Below are 23446 nucleotides of genomic sequence, written 5' to 3'. Positions count from 1 at the left end.
GAGATCATTAAGGACGATATACTTGCAACAATCTGTGTAAGATTGCTGTTTACATAGGGAACGGTTGAGAGGAGATAATATAGTCTACAAGGAACAAGGATTTGGACCACTCATCATCAGAGAGAGATATTTTTGTTTCTGCAGTTTTTTTTCTTTTATTGATAACAAAATTTTTACACGTAATTGAGAAAGGATATAAATATTTTGATTAGGAGAGTTAGAATAGTTTGGGATTTTGAGATTTCAATTAATATTGTTTGTACCATTAATTTTGATTGTTCACGTACGGAGAACAAAATTTTGAGAATCCTTATATGAGATTTGTTTATTGAAAACCTTTGAGTGTGAATTATTTCATTATTTTTATTTCAATATATAGTGTTAGATCATATGTGTTTTTTATTATTCCGGTATTCTCTGGACCTTACCTTTCACATGTAATAGCCTAGATATTGAAGCACGAATTTAACCCTGAGATAAAAGAATTAAAAATTGTGATAGAGTCATAATCATATCATTTAAATAATTTTAATTAATCAAAAAAAATTAATTAGCTAATTATTGCTTGGCGCACCAAGACTATAAATATCACAATAATATATATATATATATATATATATATATATATATATATATATAATTATTATTTTTATAATAATATTAATCTTAGCTCTAAGTTTAATTGTACTAACCGCGGAAATCTTTCCGAACATATATATATATATATATATATATATATATATATATATATATATATATATATATATATATATATATATATATATATATATATATATATATATTTTGTTAGTTAATAAGTTTGTGGGTTAAAAATTTGTCTACTATTATCTATTTTTAATAAAAATATATTAGCTTCTTTAATAAATTACAAAAAAAATAACTCGGCTCATAATGGGTTAAGTTATGTCAAGACTAGCTATTTACACCGTTTAAAACTTTATTCCATTGTTGAATAAAGAGGAAGACAAATATCCAAATTTAAATAAATTTAACGCAACAACGCAGGCGCTCAATTTGTAAACACATTCAACTCATGCTGGGATAGTCCTCATTCCTATCTGACGCTCGTCCAGACGCAGACAGACGCTAGACGCCCGAATCCGCATGAATATTACGCGTCGCCGCTACATCGAAGGACTCACGCTTTGTTTATGGTGCGAATTCACAGAGTGACATACAAACAAATGACAGTTGATAGTTTTTATGGAAAAAAGGAAATACAGTGATGTGATTTGGTGATAATATTTGGAAATATGACTGCGGTCTGGATATCGGAAGTGATTTTGGTATTAAGTGTTTTGTTTGGAGGTGAGATTAATTTTTTATTAAAAAAAAAAACAAACAAAAAAAAGTAGTTATTAAAGTCGTAATTATGGTTATTAAATAATTATTTATTTATTAAGAGTACTTTGAAAAATTAGATTTAAATGTGGATATGACAAAACAGTCCATTAACATATAATATATTGGGTAAAAAAAAATCCTTCAACCGTTATTTAGTTAATTTTACTTAAATATATTTGATAATATAAGGAAATATTTTGTTTAAATAATTTCTTACAATCTAGTTGCTTATTTTTAATGGTTTAACCGTTCAAGCTATAAATGAGTTTTTATACTGGTTAATTAATCAATTATTGTATCTATGCCTACAGATCTTATTTCTTTATTAACCTATTGATGGTCAAGAATATCGATGGGATTTTACAAAATATCTTAAGCGACAAAGCGCACATTTTTCAGGTGACAACTTTTTCTTTTACCAAAATTTTGGCTAATACAATGGAATTTTTAAAATAAGATAAATTGGTACATAAAAAACATTATAAATTTAGAAAAAAACTCTAATTTGACATCCTTTTATTAGATTATGGAACATTAAGATATTTTGTCAGATTTCTGAGTAAATTTTAGTTGAATATTGTCACTTATAAGAAACATTATGTAGTTTTATGGTATTAAATCTATAAATCTGTGGGTGAATGCTATAAGCTAATATGTCAAAACTGACAGATTTAAAATACTTAACACTTTAACTGAGTTAAAGGTGCATTTTTACACAAAAATATGTATACTAAGTAGTAAACAAATTTTTTTGTATTTTTAAGATGGTTGATTTTTCTGTAAAAATGTGGTAAACCATTGTACCAGGGAGCATTAAAAGCAAAAAAAACATAAAAGTTCACTGGTATACATGGCATACCGAAACCATTCAATATTATTTATTATAAAAATGCACTAAAAATACAAACAGTATCAAATCAAAACATTATCTAAATAAAACAACATATTTTTAAAATTTCTTAAGTGTTATGGTATGGCCCAAAAAACCCCACACATAAAGCTACATCACAGACATCGCTTTTATAATTACTACGCTTCTGGAATCCCTGTTTGGAACATTCTTGACACCTCCTTTTGGTTGTTTTTACTGGAACGTTTCCTTAATCATTTCTGTTTATAGTTGTAGGTCCTGGCCGTTTTCTGGCCTTATAATTTCCTATGAGCAGATCCGCCAATTTGCTCCCAAAGTCCAGGTAGCTACAAGGCTTTTAAAGATCCTCTTAATAACGTATATAGGCATTCAGAATACATGCATCTATAAAGTAATATAGAAGCTTTACCCACCATCTACTTTTCCAACAAATGGAATATACTGCCATTCTTTCTTCTTCTCTCTCTCTTTTTTTATTCTTGGAAAAAACGTGGCCAGATTCAGCAGCATTGTGCATACTACTATACCCAGTAACTTCTTTTACCGCTCTATCGTTCCATTTGGTGATAGATATCTCATCAGACACTGCATAGTCTATTTGCCTCATCGCCAGTTTTTTGTCTTCTTTCAATTTCTATTTTGGTAAATATTTTCTAGATTGTCTGATTGTTTAACAACCAAATAGTGATCTCTCTTTCAATTTTTCCATAAGGGGTATAGTGGTGTAGAAATTGTCGAAATAAATACGATATCCTTGACTAAAGAAATCGTTAACTAAATTACAAACAACACGTTTTTCTAAACTATCATTCGTCGTCGTTTCTTCTTTACCTTTGGGCCAAAGCGCAAATCTTTATTCCTCTCTTTATCGGCTTCATTGGCATATATTGTTTTAGACTGGTATGCCATTTAAAAGCAACCATGCGTTCGTCTACTGCAACATTTCGGCTTGGTTTAAACGATCGGTAACATGTACTACTAGAGCAGTGTTCAATTGGTGGACGCACTTTGTACAGTTTATCATAAACTATGGATCCACGAGCACGCATGTTGTGATTTTCATTTAGGTATAAAAGCCTGAGTATTTTTAAAAATCTTTTAAGAGGAAATATTTCTGCTATTCTGTTATTGTGAAAATTAGGATTACGTGACCAATATTTGCGCAGGGTTGGTAATGTATTAATTCCCACTAAAATTAAAACACCAATAAATGCCTTAAGCTCCTCCAGTATTAAATCTAATTGTTTTTCATTTTTTTCGGCATATAAATTTGATTGTTGAACAAAAAAGTTCATAAACTCAGGTGTTAAAAGTTTTTCAAAAAATGTATTTGGCTCCTCGGACTCAACCTCAATCTGTATTCCTACATCGGCAGTAAAATTAAACTCATTGAACCTTTTAGGAGGGGACAGCAGTATTTGTCCAAAAAGAAAATGGTCCAGTAGTATTTTTTACCTCTTCATCCTCTTCTTCACTTTCATGGGCAACCAATGGAAGCTATGAAGGAGGCATGAAAATAGGATCATCCACTGAGTCATCGGAATCCAAGTCACCTTCTATATTATCCTCTGATAAATTTAAGTTAATCTTTCGTTTTCTAGGTAGCTGTGGTATAGATGTACCTGAGGATGTAGGTGTACACACAGATGATCTATTATTAGTTGTATCAGATACTTCGTCTAAATCATCATCAGCATTGGAATCTTCATTAACATCGGAGTTTTCGTCTTGCTCATCAGTAATTCCCTCCAATTCTTTTAATAGTTCCGCTGGCGTTAAGGATTTTTCCAAAACCATGTTGAAAAACTTCGCTTTTCTTCCATAATTTTTAACAATCCTGGAAAATAAATGCAAATATAAAAAATTATTTAAGTATATTATTTTATCTATATTTATTTTTTTGAACCCTCTTTTAGCCGCGTTAGGACGATACTGAAGACTAATTAGTATTAAAGCTTTGTCATTTTATAGATAAAGGTAACAGAAAGTATAAATACTTCTATTTGATTAGCAATTTGATAAAATAAACGATCAAGTAGGTACATATTTCTTTAAAATCTTACATAAAAATTTCAACTGTTTTGTGAAAAATGCAACAAGTTTCCTAGCGCAACAAAAAATTTAAGTTTCAAAGGCAAAAAAAATCTAAGGAATATAGAAATTAGGACTGTATACTTTGAAATCGCAAACTGTTTTTAATTTTTTAAAAAGAAAAATTATATTTTGTATAATTTTTTTTCCCAAAAGAAAATTTCATTTAAATACCTCGTTTTTTTTTTTTTAATATTAAAATTGTTTAAAATACGCTTTCAAGAAATGTGCAGTTTAAACATATTTTAAATGAACTTACTTGTGTTTAGGAAAAAATTTCGGCTAAATTTAGTAATAACAGCCAGAACAAACACAAAAAAGTGTAAAAAACGGTTGTCTAAATGTTCACTGGTACACCAGTAATACCACTCAGAAGCACGTGGCAAGTTTTGCCGCCAACTATGAAACTTCTAAGCCAACTGACGAAATCCACCGGTAGACACAAACACCGCCCCCCTCTAATTTAAATATCAGCATCATTTAGGGTCACTGATCCATTTGGCAATGCTTGGTACTACAGTTATACCAGTGAGCGTTAAAGGGTTAATTGAGTTATTCTATCACTGTTTGAAAAGTATTTTGTTTTCCTGATTTATATTTTTTGACATGTCATATAGGAACAAATAATATCACCGCTCGTAACAATAAATTTTATAGCAAGTCGTTAAATGATCTTATATTATAAACCATTCTGCTGAGTACACTGACGGAAAAAAACCTTACCTCACGGATGGAATAAGACGAAGCGTACACAAAACAGTAATTTTTTTTTATTTAAATAAATATACCCGCATCAACCACTAAGGGTTATTAGCAGGGGGACACACACAAACAGTAAGATACATATTGTTATATAAAAACAACATACTGACAACTGAGTGTTGCACTTGGTACACATCGGAGCAGTCTCCAGGTTGAAGATATGCTTGTGGGTAAGGAAAGTATGTCCTATTCGGAGTCAGTTGATGATAACTTGGCCTTTCCTATTACTTGGTAAGATGAGTTTGGTTCCTACTTGACTTAGACATTCTTTGAGTTTGTTGGCAGTGTGATCCCAAGTAGTTTGCCACGCTCTGTACATGTGGGCTTTAATATTTACTTTGTGATCAGTCCAAAGCATTTGATTTACGATAGCAATACTTTGGTCGGTTGTTGCAGTGCTTGCCAGAGAGTCCATTTCCTCATTATCACTTATATGGGAAGGTACCCAGATGAAGCAAATATCTTTTTGTTGAGTCCGTAGATAAGATAACTCTTCTTTGATCTTAAGAAGTATGGCGTGAGTTGTATATAGCTGCTTTATTCCAAGTAATGCGATCATTGAATCGGTGATGAACACAAATTTACTTTCATTGATAGAACTACATTTTTTCATGGCCTGGTGAATTGACGTAAGTTTTCCTGTATATATACAACAATTTGTTGGGATTCGTATGGTAGACTTGACGTTTTCGTAGATGTATGCTGCAGCATGTCCTTCATCACATTTGAAAGCATCAGTGAAGATTTGATGGGTTGTTGGGTATTTGGATATTACATTTTTATAAGCTTGCTGTATAAGGAAAGAATGTATGGAATGTTTCAGGGGTTCTTTTAGAGAGGTGTTTATTTTTGGAGGTTGATTATCCAAGGAAAACAATTTACATGAATAGGCATAGTAAGACCGAACTATTCTAAATTAAGACTAATACGTTTTATTCGCTCAGGAAATGGTAGTTTTTTTGTTGCAATGTTTCTGTGAAGATCGGAGGATATATTTGTTCTGCAAAGTATTGTTGAGTAGATTATGTTGCTGTTGGTTGCTGAAATTCTGGCAACGTAATTTAGTGATACAAGTTGCCTTCGTAGGCTTCAGGGAAGTTCATTAGCCAGAGCTTGTAAGCTACTTACTGGACTAGTTCTTGTGGTACCTAAAACTAATCTCGAGCACATATTTTGAAAGTAGTCAAGCTTTGTTTAAAGATGTTTTGTTAGCAGTATCGTAGCATAAACAGCCGCAGTCTAGTTTACTTCGTATTAGTGATCTGTATACAGTAAGTAAGGTTATTGTATCTGCCCCCCAAGAGGTATTTGACAGCACTTTTAGTAGATTAATTCTGGATTGGCAAGAACGTTGCAGATTGGTTATCTGGGTTTCCCAGTTTAAGTAACGTTCAAAGGAAAGTCCTAAGAAATTTATTTCTTGTGCGTGTTTCAGGACAACTCCAATTAGTGTTAATTGAACATTAGGATAATTTTGTCTTTTGCTAAAAAATAAATAACGTGTTCTTTTCACTAGAGAATATAAAACCCGTGTTTTGCGACCAGCCTTTAATTGTGTGTAACGTCATCTGCATATAGGCAAAAAACTGTGTCAGATGTTCTTTTATTATAACTTCTTCATTTAACGATGAAAAACAAAAGAAGTCATTATTCTTCATCTTATCTGTCAATCTGTTTTAGATCTCGGCAAACAGTATCATCCAACTTGTATAATTCTTTCTGAATTAGCTCTTTCCTCTCTACCCTTATATTTTATCGTGACAGTTTATTCGACATTTTCCTAAAGGCACAAATTTTTAACCCCAAAACACAGCATACTTGAGTTGAAACTTACTATGAACACGCTTTTTTAGGTTAGGTTGTATTATTATCCTCGCCATGTCACTTTTTGACCTGCACTGCTCACACACTGTAAGTTGTGTTATATTGAGCTTCAAAAATAACATTATCATTAAATGTCCAAATTGTTTCTTATTCTATGTTTCAACGTAAATATGTCATGTTGTTCCACGATGTGGAAATGAAATACATTTATTCAGAGAACACATAACCTCAAATTGTGATTTTAGGACATGTCAGCTTATGGCTTTTGCCCACAGAAATGAATCGAGAAAGAAAACTTTCATCATCAGCATCAGTGGCATTACAGCTCGTTATGAGCCAAAGCCTTTTTCAGAACAATCCTCCATTCGCCCCTGTCTCTGGCAACTCTTCTCCATGCTTTAACTCCGATGGATTTTAGATCATCCTCTAAGTTATCTTGATACCTAAGTTTTGGTCTTCCTTTGGCTCGTCTTCCCACTGGTCCTCTTCGGTCGAAAATTTTTTTTCTGATCGTTGCATCTTCATCTCGCCTAATTACATGTCCTATTCATCGAAGGCGTGCTAATTTAATACATTTTACAACGTCAGCTTCCCCAAAACTTCCATATAACTCAAAGTTGTAGTGCCTACGCCACAAACTCTGTTCTTGGATTCCTCCATATATTTTCCTTAGAATTTTTCTCTCGAAACCTTTAAGCAATTTTTGGTCGTTCTGTGTAAGTGACCACATTTCAGACCTGTATGTTAACACTGCCTTATTAGTGTTTTATATATGGTAACTTTAATTTTGCTGGGTAGTTTTGGGGCCATATGTTTCCTCAAGCCATAATAGCACTTATTAGCAAGCACTATTCTTCTTTTAATTTCTTAGCTGACATTGTTGTCTTTGGTCAGCAGCGAGCCCAGGTAGACGAAGGTGTCCACACCTTTCAGTTACAGATCATCAATTAATAGTCTAGGTGAAAGAAAACTTTAGTCATCATCACTATTCTGGCTTTAAAACCCCGCGTGGGTCCTAGCCTCCTCAAGAATTTCTCTTAAGTCGACCTATCCATCGCCTTTCACCGCCAAGCGCGTATTCCAATATTTCTCATATCTTCACATCAAAGCACCTTGTTCTAGGTCTTCTTCTTCATCTCTGACACACGAAGTCTATTAAAGAAAGTTTTTTTAGCTGAAATATTTTGTTCCATCCGCATGACATGCCCTATCTACCTCAGACCTCCTATCTTAATAAATTTTACAATATCTAGTTGTTGCTATATTCTATAAACTTTAAAGTTATATCATACATCCACAGATTTGTCTCAGTACTTTTCTTTCGAAACAGTTTCCTTACTACTTTTTGTTAGAGTCCAGGACTCTTAACCATATGTTAGAACTGCGCTTATTATTGTTTTGTAGAGTTTTATCTCTATATTTCTCGATATAATTGACGATTTAAAAAAGAGATCGAACCCAAAATAAAATCTGCTTGCCTTGGAAATTCTGCGGATTCTTTTGGTTTATGTATACAAATTCGTACAACTTCTTCGATGATGTCATTTTCTATAACAAGTGGCCATAGGATTTGTGGTTGCGTGCTTGTTTTCATGTACCTAGGTACTTCGTTTTGATGGTGCCCATTATTAAAACCATTTTTGTAGCTGACTTTTCAGTGCTACCTACGTCTCTCGTATAGCCTTTTTCGTTCTCCTAACAATATTGATATCAGCAGCATGGGCAAGGATATGCACTGATTTGTTATGTATTAAACAGGTGGTTGTGATTTCTGACATACGTATTACCTTTCCAGGGCCAGATTAAACAGTATACAGAAGAGAGGGTCTCCATGGCGCAGCCCCTTATTTGTTTTAAAAGGTTCACACAGTTCTTCCTGGATCCGTACTCAACATTTAACTTGTTCAAGAGTTAGTTGTATTAAATTTACCAACTGATTTGGTACTCCTAGCTCTTTCATTGCTTTAAACATTTCTCTTCTATTTAGGTACATATGCCATATTCCAGTGTTTTTCTAAAATATGTCTCAGAATTGCAATCTGATAAATTGCCAATTTGGCACATCTCAAACCAGCCTATTTTTTTTTCACTATTTGTTTGCATATGGTGCCCTACTTGGTAAGATGGTATTGTGAATAATATTTTATACGCTTCTATATGCTTTATTCCAATTACTGGGAACGAATTTCTATGTCCATATTTCTGTTATAAACTGCTATAGTGCTATTGTGCTATCGTGTCACCTTCTTTATATATTTTAGCTGTGAGATTATCTGTTCTGGGTGGTTTGTTTCTGTCTAGTTTTTTAAATATCTCTTTAACTTCTAGAATCGTTGGTGGTTCCTCTTCTATGTCGTATATTCCACTTACCCCATCTCTTTCATCTACAAGGTTTTCTTCTTCTTTTTATATATTAGATAAGTATCTGGTTAAAGTATTCCATCCATCTATTGAAAACATCTTTCCTTGTTATTAATAGGTCACCATTATAACTTTTGCATTGGTTTGTGGTTGCCTTAAATTCTTTTCTGTTAAAATAAAATTTAGTTAGTATTAATTAATATTTATGGCGATCTTCTGAGTCAGTTTCTGCCAATGTATCACTTTTTTCAACTCATGTGTTGGATTAGAAAACGAATATTACGAGTTATGGCAATTTTTAAATTTAATAAAATTTTTGAGAATCGTTTCCAGGCTTAAATAAAAACAAAATCATGTAATTCTAATTTTAAAATGGGTAAGTAATTTTGAATGAAGTCATATATTTATTATTTATCAAATTCCAGGTAGGTATTTATACAAAAACACTTTCAGCATTCTCGTTTTATCAGTGTAATAAAAAGAAACCATGTAATTAATGTGTATGCCTACAAATTAGTCATATCACGATTATTGGTTCTAAACAACTTGTTTCCGACCGCACTGATAACAGTAACCAATCCGAAAATTTATAGACAGTGAGTAAAAGAAAACCTCCTCCTTTACAGCTAACTAATTAAGATATTAGTAAGTTGCAGTGGGTGGATCAAATAAACATACTTGTAGTACCGCCTATATTATTGAATTTAAAAGAATAGTCCTGTGATTTTAAATTTTGAGATCTCTTATATTTTTCTTCTCTTAAGTAAATTATTTATATACTTATGTATATATGTTAGAAGTGATTATTTCGACCAAAAAGTAATTTATAAATACGTTGGAATTATCGGATAAAGTGGTTTCTAATAAAAATCTTTCTTTTTTCTAAGATACTCAATATTTTGCTATTTATTTGATAGCTTCATCTGGAGTAAACTGTAAAACAATTTGAACATTAGGTACATAAATTGCTTAAGACAATTTAATCTTGACATTCAATATTTCAAATACTTCAATTTCAGTTTTTATTCCTGAAATCTTTTAATTTCTGTGAGTGTTTTTAAATTTATTTGTACCCATTTTTTGTAATTGTCTCGCAAAACAGAAAACAAAAAAAAGGTATATCGATGGAAGGTAACCGTTTTATGACTATTGGACGTCTTCAGTACCGTGCAGCCAAGTTAGAAAAAGAGAATGTTAACTTGGGAAAATATTTTCTTTTTGTGCGTACTCGGCAGTAATGACTAGACTTCGGCAAATATGCAAATAAAAATGTAGAAAATATGCGCATAAATATGCACGTGTTTACCCGAAAATATGCAAATATTTTACAAAATATGCATACAAATAAATAAAAAAATCGTAAAATAGTAACAATTTTATTTAAAAAAAAAAAGTGTACATAACTAAATATTTCCTACTATTCATTAAGATTTACATTTATTTTAAGTAACTACATCATTTTTAAGTATGAATAAACTTATTTAGAATTATGGTAACAATAAATGACCAAGTGGTGTTCAAAATTTTCTAACAAAAACTTGTGGCTTCTGTCTGAGTTCATATATTTATATATGGAAAAACTTCGTTCAACATCAACTGATGTAACGGGAGCATTTTTCAAACTAACCAAAACATTTGGTTCTAAATTAATTGTTTCCGAAATATTTCCAGCTAGAACACTGACTACTTCAGAAAGAATATGGTAACCTTTATTTTTTTCCATAGTAGCTTCAAATTTTTTTAAAATATCTTTTCCAATATTACCTCTAACGTTCCGACAACATGACGCAAATTCTTTTATTAATGCTCTACTTTCGAGCAATGACAGTTTTGGTGATTCTAACTGAGTAATTGTTTTTTGAACAAAACTAAAATTTGATTTAATAAATGAAAGTTCTTGTTGAAGCAAGTTACTCTGAAAAGTTTGTTTAGAATCCAAAAGAGATTGGGAACTTTCATCTTTTAACGTATCAATTATGTTCTTTATTTTAACAAAATGATCTGCATAAAAATTAGCTGCTTCTAACCATGTTCCCCATCGCGTTAAAATAGGTTGTGGTGGAAGAGGAATGTTAGGTAGCATTTCTTCATAAAGTTGAATTCTTATAGGAGATTTAAGAAATACTTTTTTAACACTGGATATCATGGTATTTACAAGAGGAAACTTTTTTCGTATTTCCTCTGCAACTCTGTTTATTCCATGCGCTACACAAGTAACATGTATTAAATCTGGGAAAAATATTTTTAAATTTTGTCCTGCTTTCACCATATAAGGAGCAGCATCCGATAAAATAAGCAGTAATTTATTAGAAGGAATAGTTGTCAAAAGAAAAAAAGTTGCTAATGTTTCTTGTATAAAACGCGAAATTGTTAAAGCATTTGTTTTCTCAAGTTGCTGGCATGAAATAAAATGAGATTTTGGTAAGGTGTCTTCTTTAAGAACACCAATCAATAAATGAGCAATATACTTTCCTGAGGGATCAGTGGTTTCGTCTACAGATATGTAAAAATAATTATCTGCAATTTCTTCCTTAATATTAATTAACACCGACGAGTATAGCCCGTTCACATTATTTCTTCTTAGAGACCGATCACTTGGAACATTAAGTTTGCAATATTTTTTTAGAAACGAACTAAAATTTACATTTGCTAATTTTGAAAGCGGTATATTTGCAGACACTAATGCGCGACACAAGTCTTCATTAAAAGTTTCTTGCTCATCTAATTTTTTTGAAGTAGATTGGAAACATTTAGCCATTGAAGTTTGATGTTTTCCTCCTATTTTTCCTTTTTTTTGCAACGTGTGAAGCAGTTCTCACATGTTGGTCTATCTGAAATTTCTTCTCACATGCTATCTATAAATAAAAATAAAAACCTTTATTTTAACCCAACCTTTAAAATATAAAAATATACAAGGTGTTTTTGGTTAATCAAATAACTGGTTTGGAAAAAAAAACACTCGCTAAGTGTTTTAAATGCAGTATTAATCCACAAATTAGTTTTTGTTACTAACCATTAGTACATCATATAACTTATTTTAAAATTCAACAAAAGTTTTTTTTTTGTTAATTCAATTACAATAAAAATAATTGTGTTTTAGAATAGCTGACTTCATAAAAAAAAGTAAAGGTGAAAAATTTTTCTAAATACACACCATTGTATTGTACCATGGACAATTTTTTCTCACTAAAGGAAGCTATTTTTCATTTAAAAACAACCTACGAGTACTAAATTTCAAGTAAATACGTTTATTGGCTTTAAAGTTATTGTTGTTATTAACTAAAAGAATTTAATTTTTTTTAATTTTAACACCCTGTATCTCGAAAAGTAAATAAGTTTGACCCCTCATTAACTATATCGTTTTGTTCAATTTTTCGAGAAGTATCTACAGTCAAACGTTGTAAGTGTCATTTGGAAACACCCTGTATGTATGAAATATTAGATATTTAATAGAAAATATTAGATACTTACAATTTTGCCACAGACTGAACAGTAGATTTTTCCCATATCCATAGACAGCTCTTTATAAGGTTTAATCCAAGTTGAAGCACTGGTTGTTTTAGGCATTATAAAATCACAATCTTCCTTTTTGTTACGCACAACGAGTGTTTACGCTTTGAATATCAAAACAAAAATGATTTACAAATCTGAGCATCAAATTAGAAATGTTTAGGTACCTAATTCAATAAACTGGGAGATTTTGGAAAATCCCTAAATTAGGAACAAAACTATTATCCGTTTACCTGCTGTTAAGATACAATAAATTGTAGATAGATTTGGGGATTAGATCATAAAATGCAAATGAGCGAACCCTTAGCGATTATCCAATAACTGAATGCCTCAGTGACCGAGACTTTCTAAGAATGTTGAGGGCTACTTAAATTGATCTTCTTTGAAATTGTAAATGTTTTGTACCTGTAGAGATTACGTACTTAGATCATTTCTTGATTAAAATGACTACAAAATTTTATACAAGAATTGAAATAAATTGGTATGTTTAAAAATTTTCAAATACAGTATAAAAATCTGAACTTTTATGCACTTTATGCAAACTTTTATACAAATATGCCAAAATATGAAATATTTGCATAAAATATGCACAATATGCAAAATATGCAATATGCATATTTGCCGAAGTCTAGTAATGACATACTATTACAGGGAAAGGAGGAAACAAAACCTGTATTTCTAATGTTCTTTAAAGCTATATGTATAACTCTGTTGTTTATATTTAATATATTTTTTAAATAGGTCGTACAGACTCTTATTCCATTTTTGTGTAAATTGGAATAGTATCCATAATTGCATGTCCTTGTACATTCAGGTTGCTTTGTAGAATATTTAGGCCTAATAGGTTTAAAATTTTAACTAACAAGTCCCTTTGTCTGTTGATGTCTGATAAAGACCAATAACTTTATGAATCTGTTGCCTTTTCTCTTCAGTTATTTTCGTCGGACATTTTAATCTGCATTTCTCAGTGTTATATCCTTGCACTTTACGGGCTGGAATCTCTTTCCCAGCAGAATTTGCAAAAGCTTGCCAGAATTGCGCATATATTTTTTTCTATTCTTAGTCCACTTCGAAGGCTGGCAAAGTCGCTTTTTAGACCTTTTTGAAGTACTGCTACTGCTACTATCAGGTGCTGGTTCATTATTTACGCCAGGAGCTGCTGTCGTAACCTTGTTTAACTTGCAGAATCCTTCATTTTGGCAGACTAACTGTAAAATACACTTAAATCTTGTTAAAAAAATCATGTTTTTGATCCATGTTAATCAAAATGTTTAAAATACTCAAAATTGTGCAAATAAATTTTGAAAAACTCTTTGTCGAATGTGTAAAATTATAAGCGACCTACGGAACTGTAATTGACTATGTCAAGCTCGAAACTTCAACCAAGTCTATGCAATGTTGCCAATTTTTAAGTGTAAAATTTAGAAATGTTACGGTTTGGAACTGAAAAAATATATCGCTTAGATGCGTACATTGCATACATTTTTAAACAACTCTGTATACAATTTTCCCAAAAAATATCTAAAATAACTTTATTATGACATGAAAGGGAAGAGTTACAGAAAAAGAAACCAGTTGCTTTGTATTTGTATCCAGACATTGCGAATGTAGTTGCTTTGTTATCCTATTAGAGAAATCTTTTATTTCGCGACATTCAGCAAGGGAAACAATTACCCAATTAGTTTCGTTTATCACGCGCTTGAATATTGGATCCTCTAATTCCCCATTGACAATGAACTACTCCCATAATAGATGCTGCATGCCTTTATTCTCTTCGACAATGGTCGACTAAGAAATAAAATAGTCTTAATTTCAGGGACAAGCAATTTTATAATCGACGCAAAGAATAAAAAAATCCAAACTTAGTGCTTGTTTTTTTTTATTATTTATTGCTGTTATAAGATAATATGAATAGTTAAAGAAAAAAATTTATCTAAATACAGGCGATATAGTCATTAAGAATATTATACAATTCGATAGTTAGCGTGTCTGAATTTCTTTAACAAAAATATTTTTTATCATGTAATAATTTTAAAACAGCAGTATTGTGGTCTTATGCTAAGACATAGGAACAAAGAAATCAGGAAGATGATTGGCAAATACATACAAGTGAATTGCTTAAAGGGTTAAGACCTATACTTATATAAATGCATTAAACAGTAATTAATAAAAACAATATAATATAGCCGTCTTCGTACTAAATGACTACCAAATATGTATGAAAAAGGTGGACCAAAGGTCTGGAAACTAATAATTATCTCTTAAATGGAGGGTCCCAATTTTACAAAAACAGAAATAAAATAAAAAAGGCAGCTAAAATTTGATTTCAAGTATAGTGCTTCCACAATTCGCTTAGACGTATTTTGTCCTTGCATAACTCGGAGCCGCTGTGTAAGAAGTAAGAACAAGGGACTTCTTACTGAATCACTCTGATGAGTCCTTTAAAAACAAAATACGTACAAGTGAACTGTAGAAGCATTTTACGTAAAATCAAATCTTAACTGTCTTTTATATATCTTTATTCTATATCAAAGAGCCTATAGACCAGAAGACATTCTTGCTGAAATGTAACGCCCACGCTTGTTAATAAGCTGACAGGCTGATCCATACGAAAGCGGATAAGACACACTATCAAAACTACCACCGCATCTTAGTTAACAGCAATATCCGTAGATTGTACGGAACTGTTAAGCTGGAATAGAAAGGAGGATGTTGAGTTAGACGATCTTGCATAGACCAGATCTATATTTTAATCCAACTAAATGAAAAACGGATGGCTGGTGATAGATCAACTCATCTATTATATGAGGCATTGACAAAAGTTTGGTGATCGTTACATTTCAACAACAGATGAAGAATTAAAATGTTTCTTCGGGTTAATCTTATAATGAAGCTAACACGTAAATATTCTTACAAAGGCTATTGGTCTGCAAAATTTGAAATAAGAGATCCGTTCGTCTCGGCTTTCATTTCTCGTGACCGATTCAGTTGGTTACTGGCAAATTTGCACATAAATGATAATTCTATTCGTAGAATAAATATCATCATCATCCAGCCTCAAGAGTCCACTGCTGAACATAGGTCTCTTCCTCATGTTTCCAACCCCGTCTATCTTGCGCCGCTCTCATTCAGTTTTTATTGAGTCTTCTTAAATCGTCAGTCCATCTTGTAGGTGGTCGACCGACGCTTCTCTTGTCTTCCCTTGGCCTCCATTCCAATAACCTCTTTGTTCATCGCCCATCTGTCATTCTGGCTATGTATCCTGCCCATCTCCATTTTAGTCTGGCTATCTTCTCGATGATGTCAGTCACTCCGGTTCTTCTCCTGATGTCTTCGTTGGTTATTCTGTCTCGCAGAGTTATTCCTAACATGGACCGCTCCATTCTTCTCTGCGTGACTCTCAGTTTGGTAGCTGCTGCTTTTGTTAAGGTAAGTGTTTCTGTTCCGTACGTCAAGACTGGGAGGACGCACTGATCAAATACCTTTCTCTTTAGGCATGTGGGCAGCTCACTTTTAAAAGTTTCTCTCAGTTTTCCAAATGCTGCCCACCCAAGGCCGATTCTTCTCTTCAGTTCATGAGTCTGGTTATCCCTGCCAATCATAATTTCATGTCCCAGGTATTTATATCTATCTACGAGTTCTATTTCTTTTTCACCAATACTGATGTTCTGGTTGGGTACCAAATTGGTCATGATTTTTGTTTTCGAGATATTTATATTTAAACCTACACTTTCTGTAGCCACAACGAGTTCCTGTACCATCTCTCTTGCCATACCTAGATCTTCAGCTATTATAAGTATATCATCGGCGAAACGTAGGTTGTTTAGATATTCTCCATCTATTTTTATTCCCTTTGTCATCCAATCCAAATATATCATCCAATCCAGAATAAATATATTCGTTTATAATGGCGTAGAAATACAGCAAGATTTACTAAATATTCGTGTGGAACTGGCGATACCGACTGGCGAATGAGTAAAGAAGGGCTGTTGTATTTGCAATCAAAACTTGTTCGCAATAAAGAAGACGAGATCTCTGTGGATAATACATGCACCTATTGAGTCAGGAATTATAACAAATATATGAATTTTGTCGCTAAATCTGATTAACATGTCGCAAGCTATTGAGTGGACAGAAAATTTTTCGGCACAGATTATTTTGGCATTTCTTAGATTTACCTGTTAACGCTTTTTTATTATTTAAACACCGATTCAATAAAAGAATATAAGAGAATTTAGATTTGCTGTAGCTACTGGATTAATTAGGGCTAATCCAGAACTACCACAGAGAGAAATTTTTCTCACGAATTGTGACCAATAGCCGGCAACGAGTGGTAAATAAAAGTTCAGTGATTAAATAAACTATAAGAATAAGATAAGTAAATATTATATAATTCTATAAAATTTATTCTTTTACCCTATCCGATTTAGTAAAGTTGCATCTATATGATTGCAGCAACATCTAGAGAAATTTCAGGGTGCACATTGACGAGTGCTAAACCAGTTAACCTTTTCTTCGAAGTTCTATTTCTAAGCCAAGTCTTTAGACGCTTAAGCGTAGAAAAACTACGCTCTGCTGTTGCTGCACTGACTGGCAGTGTAATTAATATTTGCTGAAATATTCTGATATTTGAATACATATGAATATCGCAGTTTTCTAATACTTCTAATATAGAATCAGAAAGTTTTTCCATTATTTTGCACGACTCTTTTCCACTTTAAAATCCACAGTGAAAACTCTTGTTCTACTGTGGAATATTCAGTAGATAGAAGATATTGTCTAAAAGGGGTAAATAAATAGATCTTCGAAAATAGTCTTTGCAAGAGTTAGCAGGTTGGTTTTGACGACAGGTTTGACGAGAAACTATACGAGGCATCTTTAGTTCAGTATCTAGTTGTTCAGCTATTTCCTTTATTTCATAGTAAAGTTTGCTAAAAACAGATTCAGCATTTGATCTTTTATTGTAAAGAATGCATTTACTGTCCTCTATGGCCTCAGTAACCTTCTTCAAATCTAATTTTGGTGACTGAAGAAGACGACTAAGTGATACAGTTGTACCTGAAACATTACTAAGACAAACTACTGAAATAGGAAATGCTGGGCTCCTTATAGTTTGCATTAATAAAAATGATACACTCACTATTTTTCAATATTTTACTGTCCTTTTATGTAGAAATAATTGTTTTAAGAGCGTTGTATATTTTGATGATTAATTCGCTCTGGAACTGAAAACGACCTTCATGCCTTTCAACCCAAAAAAGTTTCACAAATACCTTGGACAACAGCCCCCAGTTTCTTTGTTTGTATTCACTAACTTATCAGACAAAGCTATAGTGTATTTTTATGTATGAGAGAGTAATAAAACAATAAATTATGTATGCAAATCCCTAAACTGTTGATACGGGTGACTCAATGAAAAACAGATATTTTTCAACAAGTTTACAGAAGTATATAGGAAAACAATTTTAAATTGAGTATGACCACCAGGTATAAAGGTTGGAGCAGAATAGAATACAATAGTTGTGAGGGTTACTAATCCCTAAATAAGGTTGCCAGTGTCGGAGTGATGGAGGTTAATAGGTACTAATGAGTTTGCAAGAAATGTAAGATGTTTATTTTATTGGTTATATATAACCAATAAAAGTTTAATAAGTACCTACCTATTTGCAAAATAAAGTTTAATTCTTTAGATAAAATAAAACGTTTTATTTTATCTATTTGCAAAATAAAGTTTAATTCTTTGCCTATTTGCAAAATAAAGTTTAATTCTTTAGATAAAATAAAACGTTTTATTTTATCTGAAATGAGTGCATTCCACGAAGTAAGGGTTTCAACAATCAAACATTTTATTCTTTAATTCCAGGAATCTACGACAGTAATTGACTAGATAATTACCTTCTAAACTTATTCCACAGAAAATGTGATAGTGGGTTTTTCCATTTTGTATATAGGAAGGTCCAAGTGGCGTATTCAAAATTCTTAACAGTTCACTAAAAGTAGGTACTTCTAATACTAGGTAGGTTCACTAAATATCAACAGTATCAGATACGCCGATGATACAGTGTTAATTGCGGATTCCGACGTAGGTCTACAACGACTCATCGACAAGACCAACTCGACCTGTGAGCAATTTGGTATGAAAATAAACATTAAAAAAACCAAAGTGATGTCAATCCGAAAAAACCAAAACGTACCTCAACCTTGCACAATAAATGGGCACATTTTAGAACAGGTCAATAGATTTAAGTACCTGGGATGTTGGATCGATAGTAGCCTAAATCCTGATCTAGAAATAAGATCGAGAATAGAACAGGCCAGAAAATCTTTCGAAAAAATAAAAAAACTGCTTTGTGATTCTCGAATAAAACTCGAAATTCGACTACGTTTATCAAAATGCTACGTTTGGTCGACTCTTCTATATGCAGTTGAAACGTGGACCCTAAAAACATCAAACGTAAATAAATTGGAGGCCTTTGAAATGTGGACCTACCGGAGAATGCTCAAAATTTCATGGACATCGCATACCTCAAACGAAGAAGTGCTGCATAGAATAGGCAAGGAAAGAGAACTTTTTAACACAGTAAAAGTTAGAAAAACATCATACCTAGGCCACATACTGAGAAATAATAAGTACCAATATGCCCAACTTATAGTGAAAGGAAAAATCGAGAGAAAGAGAGGCCTAGGAAGGAAAAGACTATCGTGGCTCAGAAACATCCGACAATGGACGACGCTAAATTTTGAACAGCTAATAAGAACAGCTGAAGATAGAGAAGATTTTAAAATTGTAGTAGCCAACCTCCATTGAGGAGAGGGCACTTTAAGAAGAAGAAGGTACTTCAGTTGCAAGGTGCAGTTTATTGTGTATACTAGTGTTATGGAAAATTTGGAAGTGCCGTGTAAACGCCGAAAAATTGGTCCTCTAACAGTTAATGAAAAAACATTAATATTTAATTGTTTTAAATCATTTACAGACAAACGTTTATGTGAAAGTGTTGATGAGACCGTTGAGTTAGTTAGCAGTACACTTGGTGTTGGGAAATCTACGATTTACAGAGTTATTAAAGAAGAGAAATGTGGTAGTTTTTAAATGCCACGTAATGCTCCAGGGAAACCAAAATTTCAAATAGAATATCATTTTAAAGAAGGACTTGGACGGAAAGTGCATGAATTCTTCTTTAGACAAGAATTTCCAACATTGGATAAAGTTCTTGTCTCAGTTCGAGATGATAAGGATTGCCCAGAAATGAGTCGAAGTACGTTATGGAAACTTTTAAAAGAAATAGGCTTCCGCTGGAAAAAAATCCCAGAAAGTCTATTTTATTAGAAAGAAGCGATATTGTCATATGGAGAAGACATTTTCTAAGAACCATAAAGGAAATGAGAAACCAAAAAAGAAAAATATTTTATCTTGATGAAACATATATCAACGAGGGTCATACACCAAATAAATTTTGGCAGGATGAAACTGTTTCAAGTCAAAGGCACGCTTTTGTAAATAACTTATCTACTGGTTTAAACCCACCATCAGGAAAGGGACGCAGGCTGATAATAGTACACATTGGCAGTTCAGACGGTTTTGTTGAAGGTGGTTTATTAACTTTTGAATCAACTCGTACCGGTGACTACCATGAAGACATGAACGCTGATGTCTTTCAAGAATGGTTCGAACAAATGATAGATCTTCTTCCTAAGAACTGTGTAATAGTATTGGATAATGCAAGTTATCACTCCAGACTTATAGAAGGACTGCCCACAACCAAGTGGTTAAAAAAAGACTTGCAGAATTGGCTGAGTTCAAAAAATATTACGTACCATCCCGGATCTATAAGAAAGGAACTTTATTCGTTGTGTGCCCTTCATAAAGAAAAATTTAAAAAATACGAAATTGATGAAATTGCCAAAAATCGTGGAATGACAGTACTTAGATCCCCACCATATCATTGTGAATTAAACCCGATTGAACTGGTATGGGCACAGATAAAGAGTGAAGTTTCAAGAAAAAATACCACTTTTAAAATTCATGATGTTAAACAGTTGTTTTTGGAGGCCGTAAATAATGTAAAACCTGAAAACTGGGAAAAGGCAGTAAATCACACTATTAAAGAACGGGAAAACATGTGGAAGCTGGACAATATTACTGATAAAATGATCGAGCCAGTTATTATAAATCTTGGTTCTGAAAGTTCATCTTCTGAATCTGATTTGGATTTGTAACAAGTAGCTGTAAGTTTTATATTAATATTTTTATTCATCTATTTAACATACCTTAGACGGTTTTAAAAAATCTTTTTCTCTTTTGTAATTTTAAAAAATTTAAAAAAATGTGAATTTTTTAAAACCCTTTTTAATGTAGGCCAGTCAGTTCTAATATAGTGTGTGATAAAAGAGGTCACTTTTGTTTACATACACATAACACTTTATAACACTGAAATAATTCATTTATTTTTTACAATTATTCAAAGTAATTTTTCAATTAATCTTGAGCACGCTTATGGAGTGGTCGGAGCTACCAGTTAAAATTATGCTAATTACTCTCTCGTTCATAAAAATAAACTATAATGCAACAACAATATTCACTTTGATATTTATTATAGACAAATTATAAAATGTAGCACACAGTCTCAACAATTATAATACATATTCTAATTACAAACAACAACTTAGTAGACAAAACTGAAGATAAGAAATACCTAATACAAAATAAAAATGGGCTGATTTTGTGCGAAAAGTCATGTCATTTACACTGAATAAGCAATAATGTGTGGGCGGTAATTCTATCTTATCGATAATCGAACAGTTCTCTGGCACTGAATTGACGAATTGACAAAATTTGAAAATCGCGTATTAATACCTCTGAATTTGTGGAAGTCGGGGTAACGCTAGTTGAGGTATTACTATATTCAGAATTGTTGATTTTTTTAAAGAGCAATCTAAAAAGGGTTCCGCATAATTTTACACTTACCCCTAGAATAAATGAGTTTGAATCATTTCAACTATCGACTTCCTGTTTTAGGGTTGATGGGTTTTAAATTATTTTTTTTAGTATTATTTGATTGATATTTAATTTTGTTTGGGAGGGTCATGACCGCCGTGACACATCCCCCTTGGATCCGCCACTGCATAGCAATGATTTGCAATTTATTTTACAATAATACAATTCTAAAAAATTATATTTACCTTTTTCCCAATGCACTAATATAATAATTGAACTCACAATGTGCAAGTTGCATAAAACTCGTTAGTACAGATTAATTTGGCAAAGTGTTTTAATATCATGGGATAGTCAATTTTCTAATTGCCATCCAATTTCAATTTGTTTTAGTAAAATTCGTGAAATATGTTTTAGAGTTCCACTAAAACCACATTTCCATTTAGAATCACTGAACCAAAAGCTGCAATGGACATTTTTTACCAACAAAATAATAGCTTGTATCGTGTTTGTTTTGTCGGGTATTAAAAATATATGTTTGTTTTTATTTGGTGGATGTTTCAATAATAAAATACTAATAAAATCCTTTTTACTACTCGTGTCATAATAAAAAGCCCAGAACTTGACCGACTATCGCATAATTAAACTTAATTAATTAAACTAAATACAACAACTTTTCAAATAAATTAATTTATGATAATTAAAGTAAAGAAAATTACATCACACCAGAATCAAGAAACAGGACCCAAACTTATCACAATAACTTATAAATACACTTTTATTCTGATTGTAAATTTATTAGCTATAAAAAAATCTTTCTAATCCCAAACTGATAAAGTAAAGACGATGAATCGGACAGTATTTCATCCTAGATCCTTTTACTAAATAGACTTAATTAAATGCTTTACCGTTCACTCTAATCCAGTAAAATCTTTCGATAGACAGTAAGATGCTGGAACATCTCCATGCGGAATAAACTTCCTGCTGTAATATTCTTGGTCCATCATTTACCTTTTCATCATACTCAAAGGGGCATCTCTTTGTCTTCAAATAGGTCGAATTTATATAAATATATTTATTTATAAGTTCACAGTTCGATAGTACCTTTACAACTCTACTCTACTCATAACATCGTATGCTTATATACAAAGGTTATTATGTACTAGAACATTCTGGAGTAGCCCACCTCTAATTCGCCTATTTTCACGGGTTGAATATATATACATATATATATATATATATACATATATATATATATATATATATATATATATATATATATATATATATATATATATATATATATATCGAAAAAGGAGTACGACCGTTAATCCAATATAAGAGTCACTCGAAGAGTGGAGGATTTTTCCGTCAAAAGGTATAGAAAAAAGACAAAGAAGTTGGCTACTTTATATATTTATTTGAAGACGTTTCGCTCTCTAATCAGAAAGCATTATCAGTTTATCTAAAAAACACAATACGAAAAACCAAAGATCCATAGAAAAATTAATATACTTAAATGTATTACCTCAAAAAGACATGTAGCAGTCAGTGGCGTAAAATGTAAAGAAGCTAAAGACACTAGACATTAAATAATTAGGTTGTTTAAACAATCAATTGAAACTAAATACAGTTTACAATTTGACTCAAACATAGCACAGCAAAAGATCATGTGGTTATTGTACATGTAATTTAAAAAAGTATGGTAAAAACTTATGTAAAAAGTAAGT

The 23446-nt window shown here is 32.0% G+C and overlaps 1 protein-coding gene across 1 annotated transcript in view; it reads left to right on the top strand.

Moving 5' to 3' along the window:
* The first annotated feature begins 1089 nt into the window (after window positions 1-1089).
* Window positions 1090-23446, top strand: part of LOC140447204 (uncharacterized) — a 141960-nt gene continuing 119603 nt past the window's right edge. The window contains exon 1 of the mRNA XM_072539717.1: window positions 1090-1329. Within this exon, the coding sequence (XP_072395818.1) occupies window positions 1275-1329 (55 nt within the window). The 5' untranslated portion in view covers window positions 1090-1274. The remainder of the gene's footprint in view (window positions 1330-23446) is intronic.

This window comes from Diabrotica undecimpunctata, chromosome 8 (assembly GCF_040954645.1).
Source record: "Diabrotica undecimpunctata isolate CICGRU chromosome 8, icDiaUnde3, whole genome shotgun sequence".
NCBI classification, from domain to species: domain Eukaryota; kingdom Metazoa; phylum Arthropoda; class Insecta; order Coleoptera; family Chrysomelidae; genus Diabrotica; species Diabrotica undecimpunctata.
Note: the sequence above shows the minus strand (reverse complement) of the source record. Positions and strands in the feature narration are given on the sequence as shown.